We start from the raw sequence: 17,445 nt of genomic DNA on the forward strand, positions 1-17,445 counted from the left end.
GGCCAGCGGTCACAACAACATCCGTTGTCCACATCTGCCCGGTGAAAATAACGCAAATAGCTTGTTAGAGACTTGAGGGAAATTCTACATTTGATCTCCATATATTACTACAAGTATGACATAGACGGGATATAGAGCAAGTGGATTATTTATTAGAGCAAAGAATGGAAAAAACAAAGAATAACTATAGCAAATAATTGCAATATCAATTCGGTATATACTTATATAAGAGCGTCAAGTAATGTCAACGCTGGTTTGGTTACTTTTGGCTGTTCCGTTTCTTGCATTTGCTTCCAAGTTCTCCGACACCGTAGGTAAGACATACCATAAATCGGGAACTGTGAAGTATCTTCAGTACACGAGTTTGTGATTTGGGATAATATTTGTACAGCGATGATGGCTGGGAATTGAAGCTCGCAAGTCATAGTTCAAAGCCGTCGACGTTTCTGGGGTTATAAATTGTGCGCGCTTGTGTTTCGGTCGTGGGAATATAAATCCATCTAGCAGATTGTATGTGTTCTTTGAGGAGAAATTTAAAAAATGCGCAACGGAAGCAGAATTCTAGTAAAAATTACAATTAAAATGCGTATTTCTGTTGTTTTGATAAAAACAGGTTTGCGCCCACGTTGCTTGCAATTGTTGTCCGTTTTCGCGGGCTTCGTTCGCGTAAATATTTCGCTTTTACTTCAGCTATTCAATATTTTAAGCGATTTTTTATACAAATTATCTAAAGCCGGCGATCAAATTTCTTGGAATATACATTGAGCAAAGTACAATCCGAGTAATTTACTCGTGTACTATCAACAGTATACACATTTAATCCTTTGTCCAATAAATTGACTTTATCCAAAGCTGAATAGCACCGAAAATGCACGAAAATGTATCAAATTTCACCGGTACACGCTAGCCTTTTCGTTCTAGACTTTACATAGATGTGTAGCGTTTCGTTTTTCGGCATCAGTGAATAATATCCGTCTATTTGGGAAGAGAATTAACCCATGCGTGCAAGAGGCAGATAGCTTTCTTTCAAGGAATGCTAATTTGTTATTTTTATATTGTAAAGAAAAGCGCTCTAAAACCAAATTTATCACGCCACAGCACAGAAGAGATATACCACACGACCAGTGGGAAGAGTAAAGTGCCATTTCTTCTGAGTTCGAGTAATGTTATAGCGGGGTTGGTAAGCTCGAGTATGTTCTAAGCGTATGCAATGGACGAGACATCTTGAGAAGTGAGACATGTGCCAATACTGTGAATTCTAGATTTAAAAAAACGCTCAAGATGTCGCAAGCTTTGCGATATTTACAATTGCTTTTTGATAACTCTGAAACACCCTGTCAAAATAATTTTAGCCAGTTTGAGAAGAGTTCAAAGATGACTTCGCATGTCTTTTAAACTGCCATGAATTGTAGCAGACATTTCTGTCCTCTCGAGTTAAAATCACTTAGTGGAAACTGCTAGAAACACGAGAGTAAAAATTCACTTGTGGTCAATCTGTCGTCTATCAAATACGTCATTCAACTTTCTGTTTTTATCGGGATATACTAGGATTTGATTATGTCGCTCATGCAACAATAAGGATTTTTCCAAGATTTGTATATCAACTGCAAAATTAAAGTTTTTTTTTTTCTCAAAATTGATAACATTTTTTTGTAGTCCATAGCCGCAAGCTATGCTCTTAGCATGGTCGCATTTGATACCTAAGGCAGCCATTAGGTTTAAGAAAAGCTCTTTCTGATAAGAGAAAAAAATCGATAAGACCAGCAAGCAGGCGAAGAAGGCAAGTAGATTACTTTGCCAATAATATGATAATAAAAATGTAATACACCTAAAATATTCCAATTTTTTAAATACTCCTTTTAAGTTTTATACTGTTTTACGGTATTCACTTTACATTTTAGTAAAAAATAGTAACGTTTTTTCATGTTGACAAATGTCTTTTTATCGAAATTACGGTAAACAGCAACAAACTGATAACTTGTAATTTGTTTAAATCACAATGTTACTGAAATTCCGATAATAACCTTAAACTCGTCAGAATTACAAAATGACAGCCGAGAAAACTTGTATCTTATCGTGCCAAAGATTTCATTAGGAAACGACGTTAATACGAACGTTTGAAAGAGTATAATCGACCAAATTAAATTGTCCAATAATGTTGATGTAAAAAGAAATAGAAATAGTCTGTATTAATAAGTTTTTTTTCCATAAAAAAGTTAGTGTGATTAAACTAGGCATTTAGATTTGACTACCGGGTCACTTTTGATTGAAATATTGGGCGCTGTCTTTATTATTTTTGGAATTCTAAACATGGATATATGAGTTCGTGTCTTGGAAATTCCCCCCCAAAAATTACATTAATCGTTAAAAGTAAAGTAAAAATAATTATATTCTACCCATTCACTTAAACTGTATCAACGAAATTCCTGAAGAAAATAGGCTTGGGGAGTTGGAATATCAATTATTCCAAACGAAAATATGATATTAATATATTAATGTATTCTGAGTTATAATGGGTGTCCAATCGATGTTTTGACTTGGAATATGTCGGAATAACTGGAATAATAGGGCGTGCTTGGCGCTCAGCGTGAAAATTAGTCGGGCCACGAGGAGAGAGACAGAAGTTGCTATGTTTGTCACCCCTTGCAAAGCCGAGACAAACACTATTTTAAGGGGGAGGGGTAGAGGAATAAAAAAAAAGGACGCGAGAAACCCCCCACAGCCGAGACAAACACTATTTTAAGGGGGAGGGGTAGAGGAATAAAAAAGGACGCGAGAAACCCCCCACAGCCGAGACAAACACTATTTTAAGGGGGAGGGGTAGAGGAATAAAAAGGACGCGAGGAACCCCCCACAGCCGAGACAAACACTATTTTAAGGGGGAGGGGTAGAGGAATAAAAAAGGACGCGAGAAACCCCCCACAGCCGAGACAAACACTATTTTAAGGGGGAGGGGTAGAGGAATAAAAAGGACGCGAGAAACCCCCCACAGCCGAGACAAACACTATCATTTGGCAGTGGTAGAGGAATAAAACGGACGCGGGCCTGGGGGTGGGAGGGGGCGAAGAATAAAAAAGGTTTAGGACTAGATCATATAGTGCAGGATGTTTGATAAATAACGACAGAACACGAGAATGAACTAAGTACAAGAATTGCAAAGAAAAAAACGTAAAAACGCAGCGCGCCAAAAGGATATAAGTAATAGTGTACAAAAAAGGGCGCGAAGACTCTCAGGTTTACAGAAAGGCCAATAACGCCGCCATTTTATGCTCCCGCTCAGTGGCCAGTCACTCAAATCATCCATTTCCATCGGCTTATTCAAGCAAGTAACCAAGATATTTCCAAGTAACGAAGATATTTTAAAAGTTTCCTTGCGAATAAACCGCTGTATTTTCAATGATAAAACAATAACAAAGGAGCAGGTGATCGACATTCTTTAAGGTCCAAATCACGTTGTTGTCATTCGAGCTAGGCTGCAAATAATGTTTTTGGTTAGACCCCCGGTGTGTTCATATTGCAAGACGAACTCAATTGTGATGTGAAATCGTAAATCAAATTGGGAACTATCCGCGGGAGGTGGAAAATCACTACATTCAGCATAACGTCCAACATTCTTCGATCGAAAAACAGAATGTTTATGTAAAGTATTTTCAACATTTCTCCAATAGGATCATTTACAGGTTATTCTTACATTTCGTCTTTTTTATTGTTCCTTAAGCTCGAAAAAATTATTCTGGATTAAAGGTTTACAACATTTTACAGTTACTTTTTTTTCTGAATTGTTACATTTTAAAAATCTTATTTTGGGGATAAGGGTTTAAGTCGTCTTATCCACAAAGAAGATTTTGAGATCGTGAGAAAAAAAATGAAAGAACGCTTGATTGAAAAGAGCGTTTCAACTAATGGCGTCCGATGTTTGGCACGACGGGATGAAGTAGACAGATCTTCCATTGCGCACATTTTTACGTAAACCGCAGATGCTATTCAGATTGGATTTCTTTACAGACACACTCTAAGTTATTACCGCTAGACGAACTTTGATTACCACTGCTAGGGCGCGACGCCGTACTGTCTAACGAAACTTTGGTCAAGGCCGCAACCTTTACGGTTATTAGAAATGATTTTATCTTGCGCGACATGAGATTAGATAGACAGACATTACACCTAATTTATTGCTATCGATTGAAAATAATGAAAGACGTGTTGTGCACCTTGTGTTTATATAACGAGGGCTGCGCGTATCATCTAGCGTGTAGATGACGAGCACTGCGCACATCACCTAGCGTGTAGATGACGAGCACTGCGCACATCACCTAGCGTGTACATGACAAGCACTGCGCACATTACCTAGTGTGTACATGACGGGCACTGCGCACATTACCTAGCGTTGTAGATGACAAGCACTGCGCACATCACCTAGCGTGTACATGACGGGCACTGCGCACATCACCTAGCGTGTACATGACGGGCACTGCGCACATCACCTAGCGTGTACATGAAAAGCACTGCGCACATCACCTAGCGTGTAGATGACGAGCACTGCGCACATCACCTGGTGTGTACATGACGGGCACTGCGCACATCACCTAGGGTGTAGATGATGAGCACTGCGCACATAACCTAGCGTGTAGATGACGAGCACTGCGCACATCACCTAGCGTGTACATGACGAGCACTGCGCACATAACCTAGCGTGTAGATGACGAGCACTGCGCACATAACCTAGCGTGTAGATGACAAGCACTGGGCACATCACCTAGCGTGTACATGACGAGCACTGCGCACATCACCTAGCGTGTAGATGACGAGCACTGCGCACATCACCTGGTGTGTACATGACGGGCACTGCGCACATAACCTAGCGTGTAGATGACGAGCACTGCGCACATAACCTAGCGTGTAGATGACAAGCACTGCGCACATAACCTAGCGTGTAGATGACGAGCACTGCGCACATAATCTAGCGTGTAGATGACGAGCACTGCGCACATCACCTAGCGTGTACATGACGAGCACAGCGCACATAACCTAGTGTGTAGATGACGGGCACTGCGCACATAACCTAGTGTGTAGATGACGAGCACTGCGCACATAACCTAGCGTGTAGATAACGAGCACTGCGCACATCACCTAGCGTGTACATGACGAGCACTGCGCACATAACCTAGTGTGTAGATGACAGGCACTGCGCACATCACCTGGTGTGTACATGACAAGCACTGCGCACATTACCTGGTGTGTACATGACAAGCACTGCGCACATTACCTAGTGTGTACATGACGGGCACTGCGCACATCACCTAGTGTGTACATGACAAGCACTGCGCACATCACCTAGCGTGTAGATGACGAGCTCTGCGCACATCACCTAGTGTGTACATTACAAGCATTGCGCACATCACCTAGTGTGTAGATGACGAGCACTGCGCACATCACCTAGTGTGTACATTACTTGCATTGCGCACATCACCTAGTGTGTAGATGACGAGCACTGCGCACATAACCTAGCGTGTAGATGACAAGCACTGCGCACATCACCTGGTGTGTACATGACGGGCACTGCGCACATCACCTAGTGTGTAGATGACGAGCACTGCGCACATAACCTGGTGTGTACATAACGTGTCTCGGTATTACTAGATAAGGGGTTGGCACTACGTGAAAGTGACTAGATATGACTCGGAATTTACTCGGTACTTCTCGAAAGTTACTCGGCACTACTTGAGAGGGACTGGGTACAACTCAGGGGTGACTCGGTAATACTCCAGAATTATTCGTTACCGCTCGGGTTTTTTCTCGATACTGCTCAGAGTTATCCTGTCTTAATAAGATTTTTGACTCATCGCTACTCGGTGGTTACTCGGTACTACTACGGGGATTACCCTGCACTACTCGGGTTTGACTCGGCTCGAGGGTTACTCGGCACTACTCGGATTTGACTCGGCTCTACTCGGGAGTTACTCGGTTTTATTTACTATACAGCCTCCTCCTGAATCTGATCCTATTCTTTCCACAGAAGAGGGCGCTCCGGGACTCTACGTAACATGTACAAGCGAATACATGCAGTTAGAGATCGAGAGATGGTACTACCCCGAACTCGACCCGGAAACCTTCCGCTTCAACGAGACTAAGGATCCAGAATGCAAAGCGCACAGTATAAACTCTACGCACGTGATAATGCGCACGCCTTTGGGTCAGTGTGGGACGCGCTACAACAGATATGCAGACCTACTGACCTTCTATAACGGTGTAGACACGGAGGTGTATGATAGGGACAGTCCCATCAGTCGCTACCCCTCCTACATGTTCCTGTTCGAGTGCGCGTACTTCGCCACGTTTAGGGTGTCGTTGAACGCGTTTACTCCAGTTGGGAAGATCATCGCGAGGCCAAGAGGTGGGTGGCGGACAGTGTGGTGATTGGAAGGATGATGATGATTCTGCTGTTGATGATGATGACAATGATTCTGCTGTTGATGATGATGACAATGATTCTGCTGTTGATGATGATGACAATGATTCTGCTGTTGATGATGATGACAATGATTCTGCTGTTGATGATGATGACAATGATTCTGCTGTTGATGATGATGACAATGATTCTTCTGTTGATGATGATGACAATGATTCTGCTGTTGATGATGATGACAATGATTCTGCTGTTGATGATGATGACAATGATTCTGCTGTTGATGATTATAAGAATGGTTATGATGATAATGGTGACGATGGTTATGATGATGATGATAATGGTTCTGATGATGATGATGGTGATGACCGAGGGCCATATGTTAGAAAACTGTATATTCGGTTAAATATGCTACCCCCGATAAACAAAGATTAAACTGAAATGGCCGTGGTTCTGATGATGATGATGGTGACAATGTTTTTGATGATGGTGATGACCATTGTTCTGCTGATGATAATGGTGATGACCATGGTTATGAATGTAGTAGACGTGATGACGATGATGATGGTGATGTTTATGATTATTGTGAGGTGTTAATGAACATAATAAAAAGTGATGACTATGTGAGTGGTGGGTGGTGTTGATGATGAAGGAAACAGGACTGGTGATAGAGATGACGATAGTTAAAGTGTCGGTCAAGGTCATGGTGATAGAAAACGGCACAATGATGAATATAAAGTTGACTACGACGACTACGGATATCACTGAGGCAGCCCGACAGTTGTATGTTGAGCGCAGTTGAGTACAGATAATTGCGCTAAAGAATACATTTTCATTACCCGCATTCTAGCCTGTATCTATATTCAAGGGTTGTTAGTTGTCTGTGGAGCGCAGTTGAGTATGCCAACACAGTTACTTGCGCTAAATAACATATTTTCATTCCCCCCTTTTTAGTCCGCACGGGGAACTTCTCCTTTAAGATGGACATGTTCCAGACAGGAAAATACTTTAGTCCTTACACCAAGTTCCCAGTGCGCGTGCGTGTTGGAGAGCGGGTCTTCCTAAAGATCAAAGTGAAGACCAATGCGTCCGACTTGGTCCTCTTCCTGGACCAGTGCAAGGCCACGCCTACACCGGATGTCAATTCGGAGAAGTCTTACCTGGTACTTAAGAATGGGTGAGTAGTTGAAGCGCGAGGGGCTTTGATAATACGGGTGTTATACATCATTGGTAGAGTGGGCTTGCACCTAAACACCTATTTCAAATAACGTCGGTGAACACGGCAAATGGCGATTGGCAAATGGCGGTTACACGACCGAAAGGTGCCATGGGTCTCATTATATCTCAACCGAATACAGGAGAATACGGATTAATCATACAAAGCATACAATAGTACATTAAAGACTTTTATGTTTGTGAATCGCGGTCTTGGAACTGCCATATTCGGCAATTGACGTTCGTTTGCACTAACGGTTTTTGAATAAGATGATTATAGTTCGACAAGGAAATAGGTGAGCCAGTCCCAAGGACCCCCTAAAGCGATAAACGTGAATGTTTCAAGGTTACCCACTAGTACCATATTAGGGAGTGTTCATTAAATACACCGGGGGGAGGGAAGATATTGAGGTGGGGGGTTCGGAAAATTTTAACCACCAAAAGGGGGGGCTCCAAAAAAAAATTCCCCCTAAGGGAAAGAGAAAGAAAATTTTGGGGTTCTATAAGGGGAGGGCGGGGGGGGCACCGAAAGAAATGTTAACAACGAAAGGGGGGCTACGAAATTTTAATTACACCTCCCTCGGTGTAATTAATGAACACTCCCTTATTAGAGCAAGCAGCAAACCCCTCCAGTCAAACGATACAATAGACATTCAGAAAAGAAGGGCTTACACAGCCTCTTTTCCTTAAATTTTTAGGAAAACTGGGGAGGGTGGGGGGACTGGTTGTTACACAGCCTCTTTTCCTTAATTTTCTAGGAAAAAACTGGGGAGGGGAGGGGGGAGGCGAAGAACTGGGGTTTACCCAGCCACTTTTCCTTAAAATTTTAGGACAATAAACTGGAGAGGGGGGGGGGGACAAAAAACTGGGGTTTACACAGCCACTTTTCCTTTAAATTTTATGACAATAAACTGGGGAGGGGGGGGGGGGGGGGAACTGGGGTTTACACAGCCACTTTTCCTTAAAATTTAAGGACAATAAACTGGGGAGGGGGGGACTGGTTGTTACACAGCCACAGGGGTCGACATCGAGGCACTTCAAGGCCATGACCGGGCGATAAAAAACGAACAACAACTCTTGAAATTTTATCGCATGTTTTCCCCTTGCATGTTCACAGCTGCCCAATAGATCGAAGCATGGACTACAAGTACACCAAGGACAGGGAACAAAGATTCAGCTTCAAGGCGTTCCGCTTTATCAACCAGGGTGAGTCGAGCGAGGTGTACCTTCACTGCGAAGTCATCCTCTGTCACAAGGCTAACAACGCCTCCAGGTGTAACCAGGCCTGTACTCCTGGCGAGAGGCCCCGGTACCTAACGCGCCGGGAAATCACATCAAGAGATCCCGATACACAGCCCGTGAATGGTAACCTGTCAGAGCTCCTTAACCTGACGGCGCGCTCGTATGATGTGTCATTAGGGCCCTTCAAGGTCTATCTGGACCTCGAAAAATCACGGCCCAGACCTGTAGGTGAGTCCGCGCGCATACCGCTGGTATAAACAGTAGCCCGGATATCAGGCCCTGATATCGTTCCCTTTGAATTCAATTAGGCCCTCGCCTAAGATGGGCAAAGGAAAAGGATCTTTTAGTTCGATCACTTCACTTCTCTATGAACTCTAGTATAGTACGATTATACACGTGTATTTCTATCCTATGCTTGTGAATAACCAAGTACATGTAAGACCCTCGTAAGCGTGCACTAATCATCTCCCTAACCCAACATAAAGGAATGTTCATGGGATAACATTCTGACCCCGTTTTAACAAGACTTTATACTAATACGACTATGAACCGAATTTTCTTATCACGAACAGCTTCAATCCGGGTCACTTTCCCAAAAAATGTAGTTTTAGGCCTCGATTTCATGCTTCCCTTTGAGAGATACGTAGTTAAATTTAAACAATGGTAATTGAAAGCGATTTGAGGGAGACATTTACCATGAAAAGGCTTTGCTAACACGAGAATAAGAAAAGGATAAAAATAACATGAACCAAACAAGATTGCGGCTAGGAAAACTTTTAACTTCGTCCCCAGGGTCTTCTGGGTAATTTGCAATATGGCATCTAGCTGACCTAGACGCCATAATGAAAAATTCACTAGAAGACCCTGGGGATTAGGGTGGTTGGGAAATTTTTGCCATTTTCATAACGAAGACAGGTGGAACGCGGGCCTGCACCAAAGGTAACCCACAAGTTCTAACGTGTTCGGTTTCTTCTTTCTCAGAATCTGGGAAACGCTCAAGTGGAAATCTACCGTCAGCTCTATCGGAAGTACAACTATTGGTAATATTGATGTTTCCATGGTTACTCTACACAAGACTATGAAAGTTTTTTTTTAGTCAGTAGAGGATTGTGTAACCATTAGGTAATTTAAATGGAATTTTCTTTGCAACTGTGAAAAAGTCAACCCAATGAATTCAAGGAATTTGTTAACACATCGAACAAACGATCACAATGGAGGCGAGTTATGGCCTCCCCTCCCCCCCTGATAGCTTTGTCCATCGATGTGTTATCAACCTCTTACTACCATTTAAGTTTATGCTAATTGATATTTTGTGTTCATTTATATAAAATGGAACACTTGTTCAACATCAAAGTACGTTTATTAAAGTTAGGTAACCATTAAGGTCCAAAAGCATTAGTAACAATAATGAACATTTAGAGAAGAATATAATATAGGTTGGAGACCTAGTTCTTATAAAATCGTTGTCCAGAGAAACTTCCAAATGTGATCCAAAGATCCTTATATAGTAATGGTAAAGTTGTTCCAAGACATATCTAGTCTGCAGTCTATCTAGGCTTTTTTTTATACTAAATCACTATGAAAACTTGAAATAATAGTTGGGTAGCTAGTATACATTTTTGGAAGAAAAAAAAACACAATTCAAACCATTTATATTCAACCTGTATTCGAAACTAAGGTGTATTTTTGCGAATAACTTTCAGTTTGGAAAATTTATTTCAAGTTCAATACTTCACAATAAACCACAATTTCAAACTTGCTATGACTGATTGGGCAACAAACGCAATATTAAGAACAATAGGAGTATAAATATGATAAATAAAAACAATAACTCAACACTTTTATACAACACCATCGATTCACAAGATACTGTAAGCCAATATATAGTCACTTCTCGTACATTAATTCACCATTATTACTATATGACTTTATATCAATAAATACAAAAATAAAAAGAAGTTCAATGCAAAGCTGGTGTTATTATTTGTTTTTCAAATAGATATCTTTGTAATTAAATCTTTCATGGGCATCGAGTTTTTAACCTTTATTCTAAATTTTTTTTTTAAGAATCTCTTTCTCTATTGATTTTCCCGCCAAAACATGGTACTTGGCGCGCGTGGTGTAATTTTGTACGCATGCGCAGCAAGTCCAACCTGTTTCAATGGTGAAGGTGACGTCATGCCTTGGCGCCGGGCTTTAACATGGCAAACACTTTGGTGTTTCTCAAGTGAAGCGCCATATCTAAACAGAGAAAAAACAAAATTCCATTAGTGTGAACGCTAATCAACTATTAGTTTATTGTTTGTTGTTACATGAGTTAGTCTTTGCCACAGCTTTGTTTACTGCCATTCTCAATATTCAGCGAACTCTCGTCCAAAATTTTCAATTGCTTTCTGCCTTTTATAATTTAAAATAACTGGACTACACTTGTTGTTTTTTTATTGGTCAGCGCCTTACGGAGAAGCGGCGTGATTAGAAACCTTTCTGTTCTGGCCAATGAAAACGCTTCAAGGATTTTGAATGACGGAAGCCAGAAGGCGCTTTAGCTGTTGGAAATCGTCTGTGAAATTTGGCAGAATAGACAGAGCAAAAAAATGTCAAGTTTTCCTAAAATAAGGTAAGCTTGAATTTTTGCATAGAGGTTCCTTATGTTATGTAAAACAACATATCAAAAAGTGTTCTTTTATAATGGATTCGTCTTCGAGATATGACGCTTGAAGTGCAATTTTCAAATGGTCAAAGTATGAATTCTCCTCGTATTTAGGGAGAAGTCGGGCGCTGATAAGCCAACTCTGCTCGCTAATATCTATATTTCATATGTTCTAAGTTAGTCTTTGCCACAGCTTTGTTTACTGCCATTCTCAATATTCAGCGAACTCTCGTCCAAAATTTTCAATTGCTTTCTGCCTTTTATAATTTAAAATAACTGGACTACACTTGTTGTTTTTTTATTGGTCAGCGCCTTACGGAGAAGCGGCGTGATTAGAAACCTTTCTGTTCTGGCCAATGAAAACGCTTCAATGATTTTGAATGACGGAAGCCAGAAGGCGCTTTAGCTGTTGGAAATCGTCTGTGAAATTTGGCAGAATAGACAGAGCAAAAAAATGTCAAGTTTTCCTAAAATAAGGTAAGCTTGAATTTTTGCATAGAGGTTCCTTATGTTATGTAAAACAACATATCAAAAAGTGTTCTTTTATAATGGATTCGTCTTCAAGATATGACGCTTGAAGTGCAATTTTCAAATGGTCAAAGTATGAATTCTCCTCGTATTTAGGGAGAAGTCGGGCGCTGATAAGCCAACTCTGCTCGCTAATATCTATATTTCATATGTTCTAAATTTCTTAAAAATTTGGAATTAAGCTTTTGGTCAGAGAAACTCTTTGTATGCGGTATCTTGAGCTTATGTATTGAGAATTGGAAAATTTCATGCGATTTTTTTGCTGTGTCGGCAGAATATTGACAACTGCAGCAAGAGCTCTTTCCAAAAGTCGAGCTCTTTTTTCATCGCCAAAACGTCTTGCTGGACGTGAACTTTTCGCCCTAAATTTGCATTTGAGCAAAAATAAAATAATACGAAAAAAATACTACAACATTTACTACTCTACGAATCTTCCCAAGCACGGAAATGCTCACGTTCTTCGTCAAGTACGTGAAATGCTTCGTTATCACGTGACAGAAGTCACAGGACGCCATCACGAAGTAGAAGTCACGATAAAAAATACCCGTTCAAATATAAATATTTAATGCAAAAACAGAGCAAATTAGCGTAAACAATTTGCTTTTCTTGCATGACGCTGCAAAAAAACTGTATTTTTTTGGCAAAGCAAATGGCAAATAGCGATAATTTCTGCAAGACACTGGTTCAGCCCCGTGTTAGGAGAGCGAATCTTTTCGCTGGAGTTTCTCGTGAGATGTTGTGCAGCCGAATATTCTGGGGCGAGTCATCCTGGTTGTTGACGAAACGGGTCAAGACAGCGTTCGCACGGCTCTGTCATCGCCTACGAATACGTAAGTACCAAACATCACTACCCGAAATTTAAGAAGATTCCAAGTAGGGTGCGATCTGTCCTATCAAGGAATTAAAATCCCAAAATGCTCCGGAAAAGGTTTAATTATTCCAACTTACCCTTAGTCCAAAACAAAACAAAAACAAATGGGTATAAGCAGAATTTCAAAACAAAACAAAAACAAATGGGTATTTTCAGAATTTCCGTCTAACAAGATGAATGGGCATCAAAATTTAGCCTGCTCGCAGGCGGTACTCGGTGTTATCACGCGGAAAACCCTCTCTGTTCGGTGATCGGGCGCCATCTTGTATTTTTCGGGCCGCGTGGTTTCTGGGGGCGAGCGCAAAAACGGATGCAGGGTAGGGAGATCCGTTTTTGCGCTCATCCTCAGGAATCACGCGGCTCAAATACACCTATTTCAAAATATATTGTCAGTGCAAATGCCAATTGTCAAATGGCAGTTCTGCGATCGACATGGAACACGTCAAATTTCTACTGAATGCAGGAAAATGTGGATTATTTTGCGATCATATTACTTATCATGATTATTCTTACAAATAATTATACCCACAAGCAGTGATTGGTATTAGAACTGCCATTTGCCAATTGCCATTCACCATTTGCACTGACAACGTTACCCCCCCCCCCCCCCCCCCATTTTCTTTCCTTCCTCTCTGGTCCTCTTACCGCTCATAAAACTTGTTATGTACGAGTCTTTTTCATTTCGCTTGCTGTTGAATATCACGACGAGTGTGAGTCTCGAGTCGATTCGCGTCAAAAAGTACGTACTCTGCACGCGCTGAAAAAAATAAACATGACAGAAATGGTTGAGTTTCTGCCACCCGCCATTTTGTCTACCTAGAAAAATAGGCCCGAAACGTACATGTAGCTACTGCAACAATATATACAACTGTAATATATTTCTAGGTTATTTTATAGTATTATCGTATTATAAAAATTGTTGATAAACGATATTGAAAAGATTGAAAAAATTACAAAATCTTTTGATTATTTAGATATTTTCTTCTTTATAAGTGATTCTAAGCTGGCGCTTCGTAACGACCATAGCCCGAAGTTTATCCGTAGTCTAACTATTCCAACAAACCCTGCGGCCAAACGGTCACTCTTACTTCCTTTTTCGACGTGATGACATTGTAGCTACTCGCGCATGTGCAGTAGCTACAAAATATCCAGTGTAAAGGAACATGCATTTCCATCGGTTGATTCGGGAAAGCTTTGGTGAATTTTGATTCATTTTTTTGTAGATTTCTTCACATAATTTGTGTTCCGACATTGAAAGAAAACAATAACAAATGTGTGGCTCATTGAGGTACTTTAATAAGATGCAGTAAATCCTCGTTATCACTAGACCAGTTACTTACGTTGTCAAAGAAGTAGACCACTTTCTCAGCCGATGCCAAGTCTTGAGCATGCGCTCTGTCCATCATGATTGATATGATATTTGGCCAGTGCTCTAAAGGGCGCTCCTATAATAAAAATATCAACAAAATGTGATTGATCATCTTATCTGAATGGGGGAAACATGCATCGTATGACTCTTATTAGCTGATAAACACAACAGTTAAAGAGTCTCCTGTCAGACGCCATGTGCAATCAATGAGCGAAATCATGGCAAAAAGTGCAAAAAATAATCCGATTCCATCAGTTGATTTGAAGACACTATTGCAATATCTTCTATTAAATTTGATAAATGGAGTACAGAGCTTTAATTTTAGATAGTCATTCCAAGACATATTCGCATATTTTTTTTTTCAATTTTGAATAAAAACAGCAACATTTTCACGCGTCGGTGTGGGATCCCCTTCCACAGGTTAACCAGAGCTTGCAGCCCAAAATTCGCAACCATTCACCGGGTTCCTCAAGTAGATACAGAAAGCGGGTCGCAGTTGGCGCTACGTTTGACCAAACAGAGACAAAAAAAAAAAAAAAGATGCGCTCAATGAAGGCAATCATGCCGCCATTTTATGCTCCCGCTCAATCCCGAGTCACACAAAGCATCCATTTCCATCGGCTAATTCAAACGAGTAATCAATACGTTTTCAATCAAATATCGTCAATAACTTATCAGACTTCATTCGTAGATTGCTACTTTGAAGTTTCCTTCCGAATAAACTGTATTTTTTTTCATATTATGAACAATAACAAAGGAGTGGTTGATCGACCTTCTTTAAGTGATTTTATTTATTAGAACACGTAGTCTAACTCTGTCTATCCCCCACTGCACTTGCCGAAAGCCTTTTCCTCGCGATGTTTTGCGAAAATTCTGGAACCAAATATACTCACCCCAGGGAAGGAAACCACAGCGGGAAAAGCCCCAAGTCCCGCGGGCTGGTCCCGTTTGTCTTGCGGGAAATGGTAGCCATCGCTCGAGTAAGAGTCCAGGCCCCGCGCATCCAAGAGTACGGAGACATTGAGAGCGTCTGAGCGGCGTTGGAATGCGGTAATTCTAAGAAGCACATGCGCAATAGAGAAATATTTTAGCAAATTTAGCTAGAGTATGCCATATTCTTAACACACGCCCTAAAAAGGCAGAAACAAGATTATACTTCATGTAAGTCCCCCACAAACTGGATGTACATCTTAGGGTAAGGGTCCGTGAGAGGTACTGCCAGTAAATGGGTCTTACATGAAGTACTAGCCTAAAACAAGGTCTACTGACATTTTTACTTTGAGCTTTTTTTCACTCACTTCGCGATGTAGTCCACTGTTGCTCGCGCAGTCAGTACTTTCATGTCAGCGGTTGTGGTCTGTTCGGTAAGAACCGGGTAGAAATATAATGTGAACTGCAAAGAAAAAATATCTTGTGTCAGCTTCAAAACTGAAAAAAAGATCTTCCAAATTAAAAAGTCTTTAGAAAAGTTTTAACGGAGAAAGGATAGTTTCAAATTAGGGAGATGGATGGATTATATGGCAGGGCAGTAACCCTTATCTTAGACTGGTTATAAATAGCCTTTATAACCCACAGTAGTCCTTGCCGCATGAGGTCTGTAAAACTTTTAGGAGAAATAACAAAAAAGGTTTACTTTCCTAGAAGTGTAACCCTAGCAACCAGATAAAAGGTCACCATGCCGTAAACCTTCTAAGAATGAACGAAAAGTTGACTTTCTGGCAATGGTAACCCTAGCAATCAGATGAAAAAGCCACAATGACATAACCCTCCTAGGATTATACAAAAAGTGGACTTTCCCAGAAGGGTTACCTTGGCAACCAGATGGTGAGATCACCATAGCAACCTGATGGACATACCCTGCAAGCAGAGGTTCATGGGATTCTTTACTTGGTAGGGCAAAAGGGGAACCTTTAAAGCAGGGAAAGAGAAACCCTACTTTGCCTGTTAACAACCGGGGAAAGGAATAGCATCTTCTAAGGAACACACCCTCTTTGAATAAACAGACCCTTTAAAGTTTCCACCCAAAGAATACTCTGCCCAGTCTAATGACTAACCACAGGAAGCCCAGGTTGAAGTTTAGAAACAATGCTTATCAGGGGAGATTGTTTGGCTCACTTTAGAGACGAGAGCAGCGTGGAGTTTGCTGATCCACAAGTAGAGAAATGGTGTCTCCATCTGTTTCTTAGGGCCACTGCTGAATAGAGACTTTTTGATGGAGAGTGATGTGGAGAGCTGATTGGCACAGAAACACAAATGACAATTTTACGAAAGAATATTTTTTAAGGAATGAGCGTAGGTAACTTGTTCATTTATCAAGAATTTGTCTTTTCATGATCGTGATGTTTCCACTGGAAAAAGTCTTCATCCAGCCCCCTCTCTCTTTGAACTTAAATATTAGAGCAATTTCATTGGTTTAATATTTATTTTTAGGGGTGATGGGGTGTAAAAAGAATCAATCCTGCAGAATAAAGGAATTTGTTTAGGCAGAAATATATTTTTATTTGCAATATAAATTCAAATGCAAATCAGATAAAGATTCTTTTTTTAATTAAACAAAAAAAACTGTGCACAATACAGCAGATAACAATTTGTAGTTCAAACGTCACTCATAATCCATTCATTCACTATTTGCCACACACAGAAAAAATCCTTTTATTTACGTAATGCTATGATAACAAGATAAGATGTGAAATAAATTAGGGTAAAAATACATAACTTCTATAAGAAATAACCCACTTTTGATAGCCTACGTGTAGGCTAACTTTTGAGTGATCAAAGGGAATGCACGCACCCTCTAGCACCTGAGATAATGCTCCGTAGTTCTCACCTCCTTGCTGTTGAGAGCAGGAAGCAACTGACTCCATGATGTGAGCTTAGTGTGGCTGGCGTGAAGTTGGAGTAAAGATGGCAGAAACTTGAGCTCACACATCTCACACTGGGCACGCAGGGAGTGGAGAAGGATTTCCACCTCAAAACTAAATAAAAAGCTAAATATTAATTCAGCCAATTGCAATAGAGAATACTTTTAAATCTACATCAAGTGACCATAACATTTTAAAAGAGGGTTCTTAACAGAAAGGCTAAAAAATTGAGACAATACCACCAAGCTTATCAAGTATGTATGGTACTTAAGTGACAATTGAGTGCACTGACTATACAATCGG

The 17,445-nt window shown here is 40.7% G+C and overlaps 3 protein-coding genes across 4 annotated transcripts in view; 2 read left to right on the forward strand and 1 right to left on the reverse strand.

The window, feature by feature from the left end:
• Nucleotides 1-10,833, forward strand: LOC5514743 (ZP domain-containing protein). Its single transcript, XM_001634826.3, has 5 exons — nucleotides 1-314; nucleotides 6,017-6,394; nucleotides 7,361-7,583; nucleotides 8,739-9,091; nucleotides 9,845-10,833. The coding sequence occupies exons 1-5, from the start codon at nucleotides 242-244 to the stop codon at nucleotides 9,943-9,945; spliced, it is 1,128 nt and encodes a 375-aa protein (XP_001634876.3). The 5' UTR covers nucleotides 1-241; the 3' UTR covers nucleotides 9,946-10,833.
• The window catches only part of LOC5514744 (KICSTOR subunit 2), an 11,681-nt gene continuing 4,440 nt past the window's right edge, over nucleotides 10,205-17,445 (reverse strand). The window contains exons 7-13 of the mRNA XM_048734641.1: nucleotides 17,109-17,256; nucleotides 16,397-16,513; nucleotides 15,580-15,674; nucleotides 15,175-15,337; nucleotides 14,253-14,357; nucleotides 13,558-13,669; nucleotides 10,205-11,104 (exon numbers count right to left, since the gene is read on the reverse strand). Coding sequence (XP_048590598.1) covers nucleotides 11,040-11,104; nucleotides 13,558-13,669; nucleotides 14,253-14,357; nucleotides 15,175-15,337; nucleotides 15,580-15,674; nucleotides 16,397-16,513; nucleotides 17,109-17,256 — 805 coding nt within the window. The 3' untranslated portion in view covers nucleotides 10,205-11,039. The remainder of the gene's footprint in view (nucleotides 11,105-13,557; nucleotides 13,670-14,252; nucleotides 14,358-15,174; nucleotides 15,338-15,579; nucleotides 15,675-16,396; nucleotides 16,514-17,108; nucleotides 17,257-17,445) is intronic.
• Nucleotides 12,645-17,445, forward strand: part of LOC5514717 (V-type proton ATPase subunit H) — a 25,469-nt gene continuing 20,668 nt past the window's right edge. The window contains exon 1 of one of the 2 annotated variants that reach the window (XM_048734638.1): nucleotides 12,645-12,871. In XM_048734638.1, coding sequence (XP_048590595.1) covers nucleotides 12,652-12,871 — 220 coding nt within the window. In that variant the 5' untranslated portion in view covers nucleotides 12,645-12,651. The remainder of the gene's footprint in view (nucleotides 12,872-17,445) is intronic. The other variant, XM_032384354.2, reaches the window with a different exon arrangement.

The sequence above is a fragment of the Nematostella vectensis genome, chromosome 11, assembly GCF_932526225.1.
Source record: "Nematostella vectensis chromosome 11, jaNemVect1.1, whole genome shotgun sequence".
NCBI lineage: Eukaryota > Metazoa > Cnidaria > Anthozoa > Actiniaria > Edwardsiidae > Nematostella > Nematostella vectensis.